We start from the raw sequence: 19,943 nt of genomic DNA, 5'->3' as shown, positions 1-19,943 counted from the left end.
AGCCAAAGGGCTTTGCTGGGAGTGGAAATCCACACGTTTAGCCGCAGTGTTAAGAAGTCTCTAGCTCTCTGTGAGTTTGAGTCCAACCTGATATACATAGCAAGTCCCAGACCAGCTGCATAGAGACACCCTGTCTCAGTGGGGGGGGGGGGGGGAGCAAAGGATATAAGCAGTCACTTCTCAAAAAAAAAAAAAGCACACACTCCCACACCCCATTGGCTAATAAGCACATGAAAAGACACTTAGCATCATTGCTTATTGAGGAAAGGCAAATCAGATTTGTCATGTAACTTGCTGCCATCAATAATGGCTATAATTTTAAAGTAAATGTGTTGGTAAGAATGTAGAAAGAAGCCAGGCGTGGTGGCGCACGCCTTTAATCCCAGCACTCGGGAGGCAGAGGCAGGCGGATCGCTGTGAGTTCGAGACCAGCCTGGTCTACAAAGCGAGTCTAGGACAGTCAAGGCTACACAGAGAAACCCTGTCTGGAAAAACCAAAACAACAACAACAACAGCAACAAAATACTGTACCATGACATGTTAGAGAGAGGGAAAGCAACAGATGGGGAAAGACTCACTCTCATACCTGCTGCTCTCACGGGAACTAACCCACTTCTGTACAGTCTAACTCGCTCCTTGAGACCGGCATGAATCCTTTCCTGTCAACGTCACAGCCAGGTCACCTCCCACTACGGCCCCACCTACTAAAGGCTTCATAATCTTTTAATAACATGGAGGTAGAAGCTAGGCTTTAACGTGAGTGCTGGCCAGTGATCGCAAAGAGGGTTCTCGGAGCCTTCTCCGTGTCCATGTGAAGAAGCAGAAGGAGGAGTCACTTCGGCAGCTCAGGAAGAAGGCTTGGTCCCTCACCTCGTTCAGTGTCTGCCGAGAGAAGGGTGGCTGGAAACGCAGCTGACATTCCCAAGCTGCTTTCGTGGCCGTGTGGCCGTGTGGCCGTGGACCAGCCACTACTGCCGTGGGAAGGAGCAGATGGTTTCTGCGATGTCTGCCAGCTCTCCTAATCAGGGTTCTAACTGCAGATGGCTGACATTTGGGCAAACTCTTAAGGATCTTTGATGTTCCATCCATCTTCAGAGAGTGACCTCAGGATGTTTGCCTTAGGTCTGAGCCCTGCCAGCCGAACTACTGGAAGTCCAGTTGTAGTTTACATGAGAAGTAAACAACTCTGGAACATACTTAAACAAGTAACTCCTAAGAGCATTCTGAAAAACCCTCCTTCTGGATGACCTAGCCGTAGTCCCCGCACCTAGCATTAAACATGACTGTCCTCACTATACACAATCTGCCAGGTAGCCTAAGGTCCAAATGTCTGTATTCCATTTTCCTTTTCTCCTTCCTTCCTTCCTTCCTTCCTTCCTTCCTTCCTTCCATCTATCTATCTATCTATCTATCTATCTATCTATCTATCTGTCTATTTATCTGCCTACCTAACTATCTTTCTATCTTTTTTCCTAAAAAGCAGGGTTTCACTAAGCAGCTCTGGCTGGCCTGTCATTTGCTCTGTAGGACCATGCTGGCCCCAAACTCACCATCTGCCTCTTGAGAGCTGGGATTAAAAGTACGCCATGACACCTGACATGTATCCCATGTTTCCAGGTTACTGTACTGCTGGTGGGGTTTGGTTCATGCTAAGCATCATGCTGACAGCTAACGGGGAAGGTAGAAATGGGTAAAACAGGATCCCCCTGGAAGCACTCCTAATCTAGAGGGAGAAGTCCACAAAAACAACAGAGATGCCAAGTGACTGTAGCTGCCTTCCTAGGGCAAAGACTCCCAGGAAGCCACAGATCTCATCAGGGCTTGGCGGCAAATGATTTCCACAGTGGAAGAAGAGGGACCCACTGATCTTTGCTCATCTCTGTCCTAGCACAAAAGAGTTCAGTACACATTTGTTGAACGAATGAGTAATTAGTAGATTTTTGAACAGATGGAACAACAGCAAGTAAAAGGGAAGACAGGAGCTAGGGAGACGGCTCCGTGAGTGCGCACCTGCTACACAAGTGTAAGGGCCTGAGTTCGAATCCCCAGAACCCGTGTGAAGCTAGGCACAGTGCTCCTCCAGGGAGACGGGGAGTGTGAAGAAAAGAGCCTCTTTAGAAGCTTGTGGGCCAGGTAGCCTAGTGCACAGACCAGCAGCAACAACAAAACCCCAGACGGTATCTTGCGCACGATGACAGGCAAGGACCAACCCCAGGGACAGTTCTTTGACTTCTACTCTAGCACCACGGCTCATCAACACTCAGGGACAGGCACATACCATGCACATGGGAGGAGAAAGAGGAGGGGAAAGGAGGGGCGTGGAGGAAGAAGAGGGGAGGAGGCCAGTTCCCCCTACAGTGGCAACATCCAGGGTGGCTGTGGTGAGTACAGATCACGTTACAAGTGGAGTGGGGCGTAAAACGGCACTAAGAACGCTATGCTAATGAGCTACCCTGAATTCCGTGCCTGAGAGCTGACTGCTGCCTCCTCTAGGCAATAATGTTTGCATCCATGGCTCCTGGGATAGTGGCAGAGATTTAGACGTTAGCCAACAAATGCCGGATGAGCAAATGAACAGCAAACTTTTGAGAAAGACATTACTCTTTTCAACCAATATTATCGCTCACTTATTTTTACTTTATTTGAGACGGCGTCTCACTATGTACCCAGGCTGGCCTGAAACTGGCTGTGCAGCCCAGGCTACACAGAGAACTCACAGTGGTCCACCTGCCTCTGCCTCCTAAGTTCTGGGATTAAAGACATGTGCAGCACACCCAGCTAATTCCTCATATGTATAAATAATCTATAGTAGTAGAATACGTTTCTTAAGGCACCTCATTTAAATTTTTACTCATATACCCAGTAGGTTTGTGAGGACTGAAGGGCAGGTCTTATCCTCATTTCCCAAAGTTCCCAGCTGTTGTTTTTTCTCATATCCAGTGCCAAGGAATCAAAACTTCATTTCCTTTAGTCTCTCTCGTGTGACTGATACACTGTTCGGAGTCTGTGTGCAGTTGCCAGGCCTCCCAGGAGTAGCTTCACTCTACTCTAACCTTACTCAGGGTTTCTTTCTTTCTTTCTTTCTTTCTTTCTTTCTTTCTTTCTTTCTTTGGTTTTTTGAGACAGGGTTTCTCTGTGTAGCCCTGGCTGTCCTGGACTCACTTTGTAGATCAGGTTGGCCTTGAACTCACAGAGATCCGCCTGCCTCTGCCTCCTGAGTACTGGGATTAAAGGTGTGTTCCACCATGCCCGGCCTTACTCAGGGTTTCTACATGTCCCCCAAATAGATGAAATTTCTGCCAGGCAGTGGTGGCGCACACCTGTAATCCCAGCACTCAGGAGACAGAAGCGGACGGATCTCTATGAGTTTGAGGCCAGCCTGGTCTACAGAGCCAGTTCCAAGACAGCCAGGGCTACACAGAAAAACTGTGTCTCAAAAAAACAGAAGCTGAAGTTTTTGCAGATGCAGGGCATCTTACCTCATCGGAAACCTGAGAAAAGGACCCTCACATTCCATGTTGCACAGATTTTTATCAAATTTGTAAAACACTTCCTTTTTTTTTTTTTTTTTTTGTCAGGGTCTCACTTTGTAACAGTGGCTAGCCTGGAACTTAATATGCAGACCAGGCTGGACTTAAACTTGAACTCACAGAAATCCTCCTGCCTCTGCCTCCCAAGTGCTAGACCACTTCTGTTCTTCTCCATCTCTACTGACTTTTGTTTTTTCTTTTCTTTCTTTCACAACTTTGCAACTCTGTCCCAGAAACACAAAACCCTTTATTTCCTCACCTCTCTTTTTTCAATATGTGTGTCCCTCTGTGCAAAGCAAAGACTCTCTCTCTCTCTCTCTCTCTCTCTCTCTATATATATATATATATATATATATATTTTTTTTTTTTTGGTTTTTTTTTTTTTGGTTTTTTGGAGACAGGGTTTCTCTGTGTAGCCTTGGCTGTCCTGGACTCACTTTGTAGACCAGGCTGGCCTTGAACTCACAGCGATCTGCCTGCCTCTGCCTCCCGAGTGCTGGGATTAAAGGCGTGCGCCACCACGCCCGGCTTATTTTTTGTGTCTTAATTTCCTTAAATCTGCCTCTTGGTGTCTTATTCCGTGCACTTGCAAGTGAATCTGTTTGGGGATTTCACACAGCCTGCAGCACTCTGGAGGAAGGGGGTGGGGAGCAAACAGAGTTAATGTCATTTTCCAACACAGCAATTTAGTAACGGAACTGGCCGCTTCTCATGGTTAGACACAGGCAAACACTTCAAGTTCTGACTCTGGACAACCCCCCATCCCCACCCCACATATTTCTAGAAACAGCTATCCAGCTTGCAAACCCTCTGTAGGTTTGACATCTTTCAGCCTTTCAGCGTTCTTTACTGCCTGTGGCATTTCACTAACCTTCAAAATTCCTCAGTTCATTATTTAAAAAAAATATTTATGGAAGCCGGCGCAGCGGTCGGTACACACCTGTATTCCCAGCACTTACTCGGAAGGCAGAGGCTCTCTGATTTCTGTGAGTCCAAGGCCGGTGTGGTCTACAGAGCAAGTCCCGGGCCAGCAGAGCTGTACAGTCTCTAAACCAAAGGAAGAGGAGTGCCCTTTTCATACCAGGCATGTGCTATTTCGCTTGGTACCTTTTGATTCTAAAAACCAAACCCAGAGAAGCATGTCTTTTTTAAAAGATGTATTTTTTTTTCCTATCAACTATCAACACTTTTTTAAAAATCAAAAATGAAACAAATCAAGGAGGAAAAATTAAAATTCCTAGAATCAAGTAAAAAATGAAAGTACAACTTATCAGAGCCTTTGGGGTCCAGTTACGATGGTTGTTCCAGAAGGAGCCCCTGAGCTGTGAGTGAGTGAGTGAGTGCTCCCCCAAACAACTGAAGAGATCTCAAGCAAAGAATGTGAAGAGCCTGAAGGTCTCCAAAAAACAAGAACAAGTCAAACCCAGTGCAGCAGATGGCAAGAAATAATAAAGATTAGCGTGAAGTCTCTTAAACGGGGAATAAAAGAACAGTCACAGAAGTAATCAAGCAAAGAAGAGTGAAATCAGGATGTTTGCGGGAAAGTGAAAGACTCTAAACTACAAATGTTTCATGATTCTCGCCGAGGGGTGAGAGAGAGAGAGAGAGAGAGAGAGAGAGAGAGAGAGAGAGAGAGAGAGAGAGAGTGCTAGAAAGGGGACCAGGAGAGAAGGAAGGAGAAACCTCACAGGGGATGGGAGGCTGGAGACATGGCTCAGTGTTAAGAGCATTTGTTCTTGGGGCTGGAGAGACGGCTCAGAGGTTAAGAGCACTGTCTGCTTTTCCAGAGGTCCTGAGTTCAATTCCCAGCAAGCACATGGTGGCTCACAACCATCTGTAAGGAGATCTGTCACCCTCTTCTGTGCAGGTGTACAAGCAGGTAGAGCACTGCATACATAATAAATAAATAAATCTTTAAAAAAAAAAAAAGAGCATTTGTTCTTGCAGAGGAGACCTGGGTTTGGTTCCCAGCTCACACACCGTGGCTGACGACTATTTATAATTCCAGTTCCAGATGGTTCGATGCCATCTTTTGGCCTCCACGGGCATTGCTCACACACATGGTACACAGACGTACGCGCAAGCAAAACGCCTATGCGCATAAAATAAAGATAGACAGTGAGACGGTGATGGAATACGTATGGTTTGAAAGCTGAAGGAGGCGGGAGGAGGGAGACCAGCAAGAGGAACAAGGGAAGCCTGTGGGAAAAGGAGCAAATCAGGACAAAGCGTTCTGACGTACAGAGTGCGGAAAACGCCATGGTCAAGCCCACTTTAAAAGTAATTTTTAAACAAAGGGCCCAAAACTCCATTATGCCGAGCGAAAGAAGGCAAGTTTTGAAGTTCCACACTGCGTCGGTCTATGAGATGCTGGGGAAGGCAGGATCTAGTGAGGCTGGGTGGGCGTGGCCAGGCTAGAAGGGGAGGCGGAGGCTTGGATTCACATGATAGGGCGTGGTTTTGGAGCGGGTTTTCTACATTTTTTTTTACTATGTGCTCACATGGTTCTAATGCCTTTGTCAGTACCGCACTGTGTTCCCCAAACAGAAATTTCACTTGATAGAAAATTTACGAACCATCTCTTAATATCCCAAGGAAACAGCCTCTCCCAGGTGCTGTGGTTGGAGACTTACTTATTTTAGTATACTTTTAGGGCTGCTTTAGCTAGCCCTAGCCTTTTCTCCCGCAGGTCCTGGATGCTCATCTGTTGGTATTTATTCCAACTGCTCTAGCTGCCCCTTCTCTCTGGGGACGGTCCAGTTTCTGGTCCGTTGGGAATGATAAGAAAATACGCTTTGACGTTAGCACAGTCAGCATGTCAGGTTAGCTGGCAATCACAGGCTGGCGGTGAGCAGGCCTCTGAGGGGCCAGGACCCGGCGCTGGGGAGGTGTGTTGGGGGAAAAGGGAAAGAGGAGTGCAGGACAGAACTGCTGGAGGCCGCCACAGAAGTTGGCCATGTTCTGGGGACAGGGAGGAACTAGTGACAAGAGCTCCGCTGGGTTGACCTCACCGCTTGGCTCAGGGGCTGGCTCTGGGTGTGGGCCAGTCTCCACTCCTCCTGAGCTGTCATATCTGTAGCTCACATCAGTCCTCTAGCCCACATCCTCTCCTAACTGACGCTCCTGGCGCTGTTTCCTTATGCAGCACCGCAGCCCCTTCATAGCTGAGTATCTCGAATGATCCAGGGGAAGGAGAAATTGTCTTCCCTCCCAAAGGGTCTAAAAATCATCCTTTGAAGAGTGCGGCCTGGGGCCTCTTCCATTGCTTATGCTTTGCTGCCCCCTACTGGAATTATAGCATAGGCACCAAATTACAAACACCGGTTCTACAGGCACCTTCTATATTTATTTCTACGTGTAACAGTGTGCTAGAAACAATTCAGAAATGGTCTGTTCCCGTGGAACAGACGGAATCACACAAATTATTATAATTAATTACAGTCAGGTTATCTCTGTGAAGTAGATGGGACAGGGTATAGAATATGCTGTGTAGCCAGGTCCAGACGTCCAGGGAATCTGGCATAAAGTGGAATCCACGGGAATAAGTTATTGGCCGGAAATGGGGGAGCCTAAGGAGGTATCAAGGGTGCTGCCCAGGGCTCGGAGAAGGTCATGCCAGATGCAATCCTGTCCCTAAGCTGAGAGCGCTTAGGATGAGATGGGATTTTTGAATGACAAGAGCTTGGCTTTGGTCTGGTGCCATTTGGAAATTTCATGGCAGAGGAAAGCAAGTCAAGTCGGCCGCTGAGCTGCTGAGGGCATTGTTGTAGTAGAGCTGCACCTGAGCCAGTGGGAGTGGAACTTGGGAGCTGTTGTGTGTGCACAGAGGGCAGGAATGGTGTTTGAAACTGTAGCAATGGATGGACACACAGAACAAGAAGAGGACTTCTTTTTTCTTTTTCTTTTTCTCATCCCCCTTGTTTTGTTTTGTTTTGTTTTTTCGAGGCAGAGTTTCTCTGTGTAGCCTTGACTGTCCTGGAAGTGCTTTGTAGACCAGGCTGGCCTCACGTTCACAGTGATCCACCTGCCTCTGCCTCCCGAGTGCTGGGATTAAAAGGAAGAAGGTTTCTAAGCCCTCTAAGAGGTCTGGGCCAGCCTCACGAGCTTGTGGTCTTTGCATTCACTGGGGTCCTACACTGTTAAAACATTCCACTTTTACCGTCTTGAAATTCTTAGTATTTGAATTCACTTTGTAGCCAACAATGGCCATCCTCCTGCCCTTCCACTCCCAAATGATGGGATTACATTACAGGTAGAATGTGTTTTTGAGACAACGCTTCTCTGTGTAGCCCTGGCTGTCCTGGAACTCACTTTGTAGACCAGGCCGGCTTCAAACTCAGAGATCCTCCTGCCTCTGCCTCCCAAGTGCTGAAATTGAAAGTGTGCGCCACCACTGTCTGACTGCAGGTGTATATCTTAACAAGAGGCTCTGGGTTCTCGTTTTTTGCACTGGGCCTTGTAAATCATGTGCCAGGTCCTGCATGGAGAGAGATGTAAGGCAGAAACCCATGCATGACGGGCCGTGCCTGCAATCCCAGCATTCTGGAGGCGGAAGCAGGAGGTTGCAAGTTTGAGATTTTGTCTCAAAAAATGTTTTTTTTGTTTTTTTGTTTGTTTTTGTTTTGGTTTGGTTTTTTGTTTGGTTTGGTTTGGTTTGGTTTTGGTTTTTATTAATTGAGGATATATGTCTAAGCAAGACTGCCAAAGAGCATCTGGGCTAATAGAGATCCTTCTTCAAAAAGAAGGAAGAAGCACACCTTTAATCCCAGAATTTGGGAGACAGAGGCAGGTAGATCTCTGTGAGTTCAAGGCCACCGTGGGCTACAAAGTGACTTCCAGGAGAGACAAGGCTACACAGAGAAATCTTATCTTGAAAAACAAACAGGCAGAAGAAGGAGGAAGAAGAGGAGGAGGAAGGAAGGAAGGAAACAAAGAAACAAAGAAGGAAAGAAGGAAAGAAAGAATTCCTAGCCAGATGTGGTGGCTCACGCCTTTAATCCCAGCACTCGGGAGACAGAGGAAGGCGGATCACTGTGAGTCTACAAAGCTAGTCTAAGACAGCCAAGGCTACACAGAGAAACCCTGTGTTGAAGAAGTAAAACCAAAAAAGAGAGAAGGAAAGAGTTTACAAAGTAAGGACACAAAACAGTTGGTAGTAGGGCTGGAGAGATGGCTCAGTGGTTAAGGGCACCCGAGTTTGAGTCCCAGCACCCACATGGTAGCTCACAGCCATCTTTAACTGTAGTGCCAGAGGATATGATGCCCCCTTCTGGGTTCCTCAGGCACTGCACACATGTGACACATACATAAAAGGAAGGCACATAAAATAAAAATAAATCAATCTTTAAAAAAAAATGTTGTCAGTGAAAATTCTCTCTCTCATCCTGTCGTCTATCTGTATAGCTCCCTGACAGGACGCCATTACAGTCTCCAGCTCCAGGGGCACCTTTACGGATTCTACCCACAAACAAGCAGAGGAACTCCGGCCTCTCTCCACTAGAGCACACTGTGGTGTGCACACACGGGCTTCCACATCTTGGTTTTCTTCCATTCAGTATTACACTTCTGGAACCACCAGTAGCAGCCGCAGGTCTATACAGCCTGCACCCAGGAGGCTAAGGCCAGAGGCTGACATATTCAAGGCTGCTGATAGTTTGCTTTTTAAGGCTGTGATAGAATAGGGTGACCTAAAGCCACTTGGAGAGGAAAGAGTTTACTTGGCTTACAATTCTGATTCTAGTCCCTGATGAAGGGAAGTCAGGGCAGGGGCTCAAGGAACCAAGAGGCAGCAACTGAGGCAGAGGCCAAGGAGACGTGCTGCCGCCGCGCTTGCTCCCCGTGGCTTGCCCCTGTGCTTTATTATACCACCCAGGACCGAGGTGGCACTGCCGGCTCTCCCACATCAATCGTTGACTAAGAAAATTTGGTCAGCCCAATCTGATGGAGGCATTTTTCTCCCATCCAGGTATAAACCAGGCCCTACCTTGCTTAGCTTCTGCAACCACACAACCGCTCAGGGTGGTATGGCTGTAGACTGGAGATGTTTTCTCAACTTAGGTTTCCATTTCCCAGATGACTCCAGCCTGTGGCCAGTTGACAAACAAACAAACAAACAAAAAACCCTGATAAGCTGCATAGTAAGACGTTGTTTCAAAAATCAAAACAGGCCGGGCATGGTGGCACATGCCTTTAACCCCAGCACTCAGGAGGCAGAGGCAGGAGGATGGATGTGAGTTCAAGGCCAGGCTGGTCTACAAAGGGAGCCCAGGACAGCCAAGGCTACACAGAGAAACCCTGTCTCGAAAAACCAAAACAAAAAACAAACAAACAAACAAACAAAACCAAAAACATGCTAATGCTACATTTTAAAAAGTAATTTCCGGGCTGGAGAGATGGCTCAATGGTTAAGAGCGCCACCTGCTCTTCCAAAGGTCCTGAGTTCAATTCCCAGCAACCACACGGTGGCTCACAACCATCTATAATGTAACCTGGTGCCTTCTTCTGGCCTGCAGGTAAACAAGCAGACAACACTGTATACATAATAATAAAATAAATCTTAAAAAATAAAAATAAATAAAAATTATTTTTTAAAAAAGTAATTTCCTAATTAACAAAGTGCTTCCCCATTTTAAAGTGGGCACATAGTGCCCCCATTGTGTGTGTTCTGCTTTTTTTTTTTTTTTTTTTTTTGGTTTTTCGAGACAGGGTTTCTCTGTGTAGCCTTGGCTGTCCTGGACTCACTTTGTAGACCAGGCTGGCCTCGAACTCACAGAGATCCCTGCCTCTGCCTCCCGAGTGCTGGGGTGCGTTCTGCTTTGCTGATGGTTTTCAGGGGGAAACTAAGCAGGAATTATCTTCAGAACAGTTAGGCCCTGCAAACAGAAGCAGAAGGTCGAAGCTGGAGGGTGGTGGGGCTCTTCCCAGCCTGGGTGGTTAATCCTTTCCTTTTCCCCAAGCCTTTGTCCTCCATATTTTGTCAATTAAAAATTCAGTCTTGGGGCTGGAGAGATGGCTCAGAGGTTAAGAGCACTGTCTGCTCTTCCAGAGGTCCTGAGTTCAATTCCCAGCAACCACATGGTGGCTCATGACCATCTGTAATGAAATCTGATACCCTCTTCTGGCCTGCAGGTGTACATGGAGGCAGAGCACTGTCTATATAATAATAAATAAATAAATCTTTTTTTAAAAGTTCACAATCTTGAGGTGGAGAGATGGCTCAGTGGTTAAAGGCTAGGCTCACAACCGAAACCTCACCGTCTTTTGTTGCTCGCAACTTTTAGACGCGTAGTCATGATGGCTGTGTGTTACATGGGGACATTGTCTGGTGACACAGCCTTTGTCTTCAAAGGCGCTTTTTCTTTTTTTGGGGTACGTTTCTTTGATCTCCTGCATTGTTCTTCAGCCAGAATGACCTCAGAGGCCTCGGAAGTTCTGGGGGACACTGTCCTGAGCTGTGATTATGGGCCTGTCTTAGGGTACTTGGTCTTAGCCCTTTCACCAGACTACCTCGCTCACTCTGTTTCCTCTCACAGAGCAGCTGTGTTCCTGACTTAGGGGGTCACAGCTTGTGTTCCAGCAAGCCAAGTTCAGTCACCCATAAAAAGCAGCTAATGCAGGTGCAGGCTAGTGTGGGAAGGAAAAAAATGTTCCTGGAATAAATAATGCAGGGAAACACACACACACACACACACACACACACACACACACACACACACACACACACACCTCAGTCTTTCCTCTCCATCTTTTCTTCATTTGCTTTGGGGGTAGACACCCCAAAATATACCTTTTAATCCCATCATGTTTGTCATGTTGTTACCAGACTTCGGGTCGCAGCCTGTACCCCCAACAAGCCAGATTTGACTACCTGTCCTCAATAAGTCAACTAAAAAGGCCAAACTAATAGCAGAAAGCAAGAAAAACAACAACAACAAAACGGTGTTCAATGTGGCCATGCTGGAAAGATGGGGAGACTTGAGGCGGGGGCCACTGCTGGCTCTCTATGCCATTCCCCCTGTCTGTCTGTCAGTGTGTCTCTCCTCCTGCCCTCCCTCCCTACTATTATTAATTTGGCTGTTGTGATTGGCTCCTTGGAGACAGGTGGCCAGGCCTGTGTTGCAGGGGCACAGCCCGTGACCCTAAGCCTGGTAACAGCTGCTTAAGTCCATTTGCAGAATTTCAAAAAATACTAATGTGAATAAAGAAGGGACAAGGGCTGAGGGCACAAGCTTTGACGTCAGACACTTGGCTTCTGCTATTGCTCGCTTTCTAGGTACGTCACTGAGTAAGTCACTTCCCCTCTCGCCTTCTCCTTAGACTCCAGCATGCAGTGGAGTTGCAGGACTGAGTGACACAAGGTAGACACGTCACCTCATACACTAACACACTGAGCCCTCGTTAGCTTGTAGCTGCTCCAACAGGAATTCACAGGAAGGAAGGAGGTGGAGACGGCTTCCTGAGATGGACCAGCATCGGCCTAACCTTCATTCGTTTCCTTTCAGATCCCTAGTAAGAGCTCCACTTTCGTGGCTGGAGAGACGGCTCAGCAGTTGAGAGCGCTGGCTGCTCTTGCCCGAAGATCTAGGTTCGGTTCCTAGCACCTGTATCAGGTGACTCGACGACCATCTGCAGTTCCAGTTCCAGAAGATCTGACACCCTCTTCTGGCCTTCATGGGCATTAGACATGTATGTGGTGCAATACATACATGTAGGCAAAAACAGTCATATATACAAAATAAAATTTTAAAAACTTACAACAAGCTGGGCAGTGATAGCGCACGCCTTTAATCCCAGCACTCGGGAGGCAGAGGCAGGCGGATCACTGTGAGTTCAAGGCCAGCCTGGTCTACAAAGTGAGTCCAGGACAGCCAAGGCTACACAGAGAAACCCTGTCTCGAAAAACAAACAAACAAACAAACAAAAAATTACAACAAAATACCTCGGTTATCTCACCCCCCCTCCGTTCCCCCCCCCCCATGTTCTCCCCTCACCCTCCACCCCTGTTCTCCTCTTCCTATTTTTCTCCACACTTCCGTCTCTCCCTGTCTTTTTTTTTTTTTTTAAATAACTCACTGGGCATGAGCATGGAGCCATCCACTGGGGTGTGGACAGTATACCAGGGGCCACACTCCTAAAGAAAATTGCCTCTCCCTAGCCCAGCAGCCGTCAAATGCCAAGAGCTCCTCAGCTAGCAGTGAGGACTTCTTTTTCACATGGTTTTCTCATTTGGGCTGTTCCTTCTTAGTAGCTTTAGCTGGTTCCTCTGTGTTCTCAGGATTTGCTCACTGTAACTGTTTCCCTCTCTGAATGCACTAAGTCATTCCTTCTCGTCCCCTGGCTTTAAAATGTTTTTATTTTGAGACTCTCCACGTCACATTCCACTCAACGTCTCTCCTGGACTGTCACCTATATAGAAGGTGACTGTGTGCTACACCCAGCGGAGTATTTAAAAGCCGTCTGCCTCTTCACACACCCCAGATGAGGCTCTTGATAGCTCAACTCAAGCTGTTCAAGGAAGCTTCTTTGTGACAAACAGTGGCAGCTGCATGGCAGCTGCTCAGTTCAGTTCTCTGAAGTGACTCTTGTCTCGCACCCATATCCAAAACTTCGCCAACTCAGCTTTCAAAGTTCTTTGAGAACCTGCTTACATCTCACTGCACAAGGATCCACAACCCAGGTCCCGCCATCTTGTGCCTGGGTTACTGTGACGGCCAGATCTCTGGCCTTTCTGCTTGTGGCCTTCCCAGCTGTTCTCGGCTCCGTGAAACCAGTTGTTCTGTTAAGACGTCATCCAGAAGTTGCCTCTTCAATTCTCAGAAACCTCCACTCCAACCACTCTGGGCTCCACAGCGTCACTTGACCTCTCCTGACGGCTTCTTACCTCAGGACGTCTCCACTTGCTGCCTGCTCTGCCCGAGTCACTTCTCCATGCTTCCTCCCTTTGTTTGTTCAGAAATACACACACACGTACACACACATGTACACACACACGTACACACACGTACACACACACGTACACACACATGCACACACACATGTACACACACGTACACACACATGTACACATGCACGTACACACACACATGTACACACACACACACACACACACACACACATCCTTCGTATTTCAGGTTGTAACTTCCCGTTTCTACCAACAGTTACTACTATCTAAATACTTATTTTCATGGTTTTTCTTGTTGTCTGTCACCTCTGTTTTAATATACCTTCTATGAAAACTGAGGGGTTGTTTCGTTTGGCTTTCATTTCTGTTACACTTGTCAGCGGTAGGGGAGCACACATGTGTAGAGGTCAGAGGACAGCTCATAGGACTCAGCTCTGTCCTTCCACCTTGTAGGGCCCAGGGATCAATCTCAGCTCGTCAGGTATGGCAGCAGTGACCTTTGCCCCCTGAGCCGCCTTGTTGCCCCCAAAGCAGAGTTTTATCTGGTTTGTTCGCTGCTGTATCATATCACCCACAAGAGTATTCACTGCAAAGTTGGCATTTAATAAATATTCACTGAACTAAGCAAATATTTTTTAAACTTATGTCTCTCCTCTATTTATAACTCTTCAGTGGTTTCCACAACAGAGTTCTTAAACCATTTGGTCTCAAGAACTCCTTTATACTCTTGAAAAGCACCAAGGACCCTAATGAGTTTCTGATATATATATATATATATATGCTTATATGCTGTGTGTGTGTGTGTGTGTGTGTGTGTGTCTAAGGAATTAAAACTGAGGGTTTGGGTGGGTGTTTGGTTTGGTTTTTTTTTTTTGAGACAGGGTTTCTCTGTGTACCCTTGGCTGTTCTGGACTCTTTGTACACCAAGCTGGCCTCGAACTCACAGAGATCTACCTGCTTCTGCCTCCCCGAGTGCTAGGATTATAAGTATGCACCACGGAGCCCCAGTAAAACTGAGAAATCTTTAAATGTGCATATCAACCATGTAAGATGATAACGTAGGGCTCTAAGGCTAGCTCAGCAATAGAGCACACTTACCTAGCCTTTAAGGCTCTGAACTTAGCTGCTAGCACCACAAAATCTGTATATAAATAAATAATGAAATAACAACAAGTATGTTAATACAGATAAATTCTACAGTAGTTTTCTAGTAAAACATGATGAGAAGAAAAGACTGGCATTATTCACATTTTTTTACAAAAAATCTGTTGCCAGGCATGGTGGCGCACACCTTTAACCTCAGCACTCGGGAGGCAGAGGCAGGTGGATCACTGTGAGTTTGAGGCCAGCCTGGTCTACAAAGAGAGTCTAGGACAGTCAGGGATACAAAGAGAAACCCTGTCTTGAAAAAAAAATCTGTTGATAAATCTGGTTTAATAGGAGATTCCTGTGTTTCATGCCTGCTCCTGTATTGACTCTATGATATAAGCCAAGAAGCTTCTAGAAAACTGCACGGCACTGTCGTGAGAGAGTGACAATGAATCAACATATCCACAAGTGCTTTTGCACTTCCACTTCCCTCCTCCTCTAAGTGGCGGGTCCTGCTGGTCACTCACAGGGTCCTGCTGGTCACTCACAGGGTCCTGCTGGTCACTCACAGCCCGCCTCACCTCCTGCCTCCCCTCCCCTCCCACAGTACACAGTCCTTTTCCCTCTCGAGGCATATATTGTGTTAGCCTCTTGTTATCTATATGAGTGCCTGTCTCCTCAGCTAACTGCCTTCCTCCAGACAGCCACCTACCCAAATCATCTTTATATCCCCCAGCCCCTCTGACAGCGTCTGGGAGTCAAGCGCTAATAGAGGCAAGGGAAGGAGGCGGGGTCTCCTTTCTCAGTGGTGACTGTCCTACAGACACAGTATTTCTTCATAAGACTACAGACGTCACAGTGGTAAATATGATGTGCTCAAGTGCATTACAGGTAAGTGCACATGTATGGAAATCTCATAATAAAATTATTTTGCCGGGAGGCAGAGGCAGGCGGATCGCTGTGAGTTCGAGGCCAGCCTGGTCTATAAAAGTGAGTCCAGGACAGCCTAGGATACATAGAGAAACCCTGTCTCGAAAAAGAAAAAAAGAAAAAAAAAAATATATATATATATTTTGCACAATAAGTACATACTATTTGGGTTGTTTGTTTGTTTGTTTGTTTGTTTAAGGTTCTGTTGGGCATGATGGCACACCCCTTTAATCTCAGCACTGTGGAGGCAGAGGCAGTCAGATCTCTATGAGTTCAAGACCAGACTGGTCTACATAGTGAGTTCCAGTTCCAAGTCAGCCAGGGACACATAGAAAGACCTTGTCAAAAAGTAAAAATAAAAATTATCAGCCCAGGATATAACTCAGTGAGTAGAATGCTTGCCTAACAAGCACAAAGCCCTGGGTTCGATCCCCAGCACTGTATAAAGCTGATAGGGCAGTGCACACCTGTACTCCCAGCCTCTGAGGGCATGAAGAACCATGCTAACTGCAGAGTGAAACTGAGGCCAGTCTGGGCTACTTGTGACCTGGCTCAAAGAAAAAATTAGCAATTTCAATTTTTCCCCCCCTAACACTTGGTCAGTTGACCTTGCTCATAAAGTGAATCTGACCCACTATGGGGTCCTTCCCTAGAACCTTCCATAGATAAACTGTAGGGGGAGGGGTCACAACACACTGCTTTCATGTTACAAAGAAGTAAGAGGAGACTCAAGCGCCCTGAGCCACACTGAAATCAGCCACCAGGCCAGCGCTTGCATCCGGGTAGCAGACTTTTCCCATATATACCATGCCTGTCGGGGTCGTGAGAGGCTAAGAAGCCAAACAGTCCAGTGAGTACCTAAGAGATTTTCTGGAGCCTTCTAAACCACCTCTGGATTCTATACAGACTTCACCACCTTCCTCTTGCTAATTAGGCTGTCTAAGGAATTCATGATATGCATCCGTTTGCTCTTTTTGGCTTTTTTTTCTAATTTAAGATTTATTCTATTTTAAGTCATTTGACTGTTCCTGTGTGTGTGTGTGTGTGTGTGTGTGTGTGTGTGTGTGTGTGTGTGTACACACATGAATACAGGTGCCCTCTGAAGCCAGAGGCACTGGATCCCTCTGGAGCTGAAATCATAGGTGGTAGTGGGCCACCCAACATAAATGCTGGAAACCAAACTCGGGTCCCCTGGGAGAGCAGCATAGGTGCCTCTTAGCCACCTCTCCGCCGGCATCTGGTTACTCTTAGTGGCTCTGTCTTACCATTCCCCTGTTGCCATTCCCATCCTCCATCATGGTAGTCTAGAACACTCCACTCGGGTCATCAGTAGCCACTCACAAGGCCTTAAACATAGGCGGAGGCTCAGCTGGCTCCCTTTCTTTCCCTGAACCTTCCTTTCTCCCGAAGCACGACCCTTCTCAAACCTTCCCAACACAGGCAACTCGGTACCTTTCTTTTTTCTTTTTGTTTCTGTTTTGTTTTCGAGATAGGGTCTCTCTGTGTTAGCCTCGGCTGTCCTGGACTCGCTTTGTAGACCAGGCTGGCCTCGAACTCACAGCGATCCGCCTGCCTCTGCCTCCTAAGTGCTGGGATTAAAGGCGTGCGCCACCACTTGGTACCTTTCTCCAGCGTTTCTGCAATGCTTTCATTTCATCTCTGCCATAACTTATGTAACCTTGCTTTTTTTCCCCCTTGATCTCTTCCCTAGATTGTAAGTCGTTCCATGTTTTTTGCCAGTCTTGCACTCCAGAGACCGCCAATACTTCCTTCCTCTCTCATAACTTCCCAATCCTGATGTTTGGGAAAGTGGGGGTGTACAGTGTATATGTGGGGGGTGGGGGAAGGCTACATTTGCTCATACGGGCACCTTGGCGTCAGAGGTTGACATCAAGATGTCTCCCTCAATCACATCTCTATTTGTTTGTTTGTTTGTTTGTTTTTGAGACAGGGCCCTCACTAGAGCTCACCATTTTAGCTAGACTCCTTGACCAATGGGGCTCTGGGATCTACTGGTCTCTAACACACCCTCCCCCCTCCCCCACCCAGTGGCGAGGTTACAGACACATTGGATACGAACTCAGGTCTCATGTTTGTACGACAAACACCTTATCCACTGAGCCATCGCCTCAGCCCCAGCCCCAGCCCTGTTTCAGTCTTCCCCCCACCCCCACCCCCACTCCAGACTCTTTTGTAGGCTCTTCTTTTGGAAGTTTCTAGATAGGGCCCTTGTCCATTTCCTCTTTCCTACTCCCTCTTTCAGCGTCACCTCCCACACTTACTGGAAAGGTCACAGAATAGCCCTTCCTCTCTGCTCACCTAAGCCCACCTCAGGGACCATGCAGTAGCTTCCGGTGTCAGGAAGTCTAACTCCCAACTCACTTCCCCCAAGCTACTCCTCGCCATGAGGACTCCAGTGTGTGAAGATGCCACCGCTCACCTTCACTGGACATCACCCCAAACTCCTTCTCCCCCTTCTCCATCGATGCCCTTCATCAACCCCCACCGCCTGCATCCTAGCAAACCGAATGTGTTTTGAGGCCAGATGCACACTTATGAATCATACATGTTTGGCAAACATACTCAGAACCTCCACTTTATCCTAAATTGGTTTACAATAACAACCTGTTTCACAGGGCTTGTCTACGAGGCTGTATAATTCAGTGAGGTGCATGTAGCAGGCATTCGATAAACAGTAACTACTGTGATCTCAGTGTCCTTTTATGGAGAACTATTGAAATTCTCCCCCAATCTTCTTGTCACTCTTTACTTTGGGAGGGGACTAACACTTATTAAATGCCAAAGAGCAACTGAGTACAGCAGTAAGGGCATCATTTTATAAAAGTGAGGTGAGCCAGAGCTTGGACACAGGTCTGACTCTCACACCTGTGCCTGCTCCATACTCCAAACTACCAGACAACCACAACTTGTACGTTATCCTGCTTAAGAAAACCTCCAGTCACTATAGCATACGGGAAAAACCCAGACTGACACCCCCAACACTCAGCACCGTCACCGCTCAACGCCCAGCAGTGCTCTGTAGAAACCCTATAGGGGCCCATAGGTACTCTGCAGGACCGTCCCCAATTCCATTTTACACACACACACACACACACACACACACACACACACACACACACACACACACACACACACCTCCCCTTGTTTAATTCCAGTCTTTCCTTCAGGGCCTTGCTAGAGCCCCATTTCCTCCCACATACCTTGCTCACCCACCCAATCCCCCGTCCCCCACCCCCCCCACCCCCCCCACCCCCGCGCCTTGAGCCTGGACCCCTGGAATCCTTTCTGACACGTGGTAGGTAATATCCTGATTTTTTGTTTGTTTTGTGGGTTTTGTTTTTGTTTTTTAATGGCTATGTTTTCTTACTAGGTATAAGGCTCTACACCTTGGTCCGTGGGCTTTCCTTTTTGACTTAGTAGCCCAGTAGCCCAGGGCACTACGCATAGAAGGTGTTCCATCAGTGTGGGACAATTAAGAGGTGGGTGATCACTCTCCTTCTGGAGCATAAAGAAGCGAGCTTCCCAGGGCTATCTCCCAATCCTGTTTAAGCACTGCCCAGGTCTGTTCTTTTTGCTTCCCAACATCATCCTCCGGGAAGCCCCTGAGAGCGCCCCTTCTCCCATGCCAAGCATTTCTTAGCTCATTCTCTTCCAACCCAGGCAGTCTCCCAGTCAGGCCACTTTCTCCAGTATCACTCCTTGCCCTTCTCCTCCCAGGACTAGCCCGGGGCTGCAGACCCCAGGCTCTACCGGCCGCCCCAGGGACAACATTATTTATCTAACCTCTTCGCCCTCCCTCAGGGTTGCCCTCTTTGCACCCGGCGCCTCGAGCGAGCGCCTCCCGCAGCCCCGCCACCGCGGCCCGCAGGTCCCGCTCGGGCGCTGCCCCCGCGCCCCCGGCCGCCCCTCGCCGGGGCGGGGCGCGCGGAGGCGGGGGCGCGCGGCGGCCGAGGCGGCGGCGGCGGCGGCGGAGGCAGGCGGGCCAGGCGCGCGTCCGCGGCGCCGTGACTCGGCGGCTCCGCAGCGGCTGCAGCGGGAGGACCCGGCCGGAGCCGCCGCCGCCGCCGCCGCCGCCGCCGCCATCGCAGCCGGGCGGCCGGGCCCCCGCCGCCGGGATGCCGAGGAGCCGGGGCGGCCGCGCTGCGCCGGGCCAGGCCGCGCGCTGGAGCGGCTGGCGGGCCCCGGGGCGGCTGCTGCCGCTGCTGCCCGCGCTCTGCTGCCTCGCGGCGGCGGCGGCGACGGCGGGGGCCGGGAAGCCGGCCGGGGCGGACGCGCCCTTCGCCGGGCAGGTGGGCAAGCGCGCGGGGTCGGGGCCGGGCAGGGGGCGGCACCGGCCGAGCCTCGTTCCGGGGGGCCTGGTGCCGGGTCAGCGCTAGGGCCGGGCGGGGCCCCGCGGGCCGGGCTCCGTTCAGCACCGCGGACAGGGGCGACGGGCGGGGGCGGAGCGGTGGGTCCGATGGCCGCGGTGGCGG

The 19,943-nt window shown here is 48.7% G+C and overlaps 1 protein-coding gene across 1 annotated transcript in view; it reads left to right on the top strand.

Moving 5' to 3' along the window:
- The first annotated feature begins 19,556 nt into the window (after nt 1-19,556).
- The window catches only part of MMP24 (matrix metallopeptidase 24), a 48,699-nt gene continuing 48,312 nt past the window's right edge, over nt 19,557-19,943 (top strand). The window contains exon 1 of the mRNA XM_084775684.1: nt 19,557-19,760. Coding sequence (XP_084631810.1) covers nt 19,587-19,760 — 174 coding nt within the window. The 5' untranslated portion in view covers nt 19,557-19,586. The remainder of the gene's footprint in view (nt 19,761-19,943) is intronic.

This window comes from Acomys minous, assembly GCF_964271855.1.
Source record: "Acomys minous genome assembly, chromosome: 3".
NCBI classification, from domain to species: domain Eukaryota; kingdom Metazoa; phylum Chordata; class Mammalia; order Rodentia; family Muridae; genus Acomys; species Acomys minous.
This window is presented reverse-complemented; position numbering and strand designations above follow the sequence as displayed.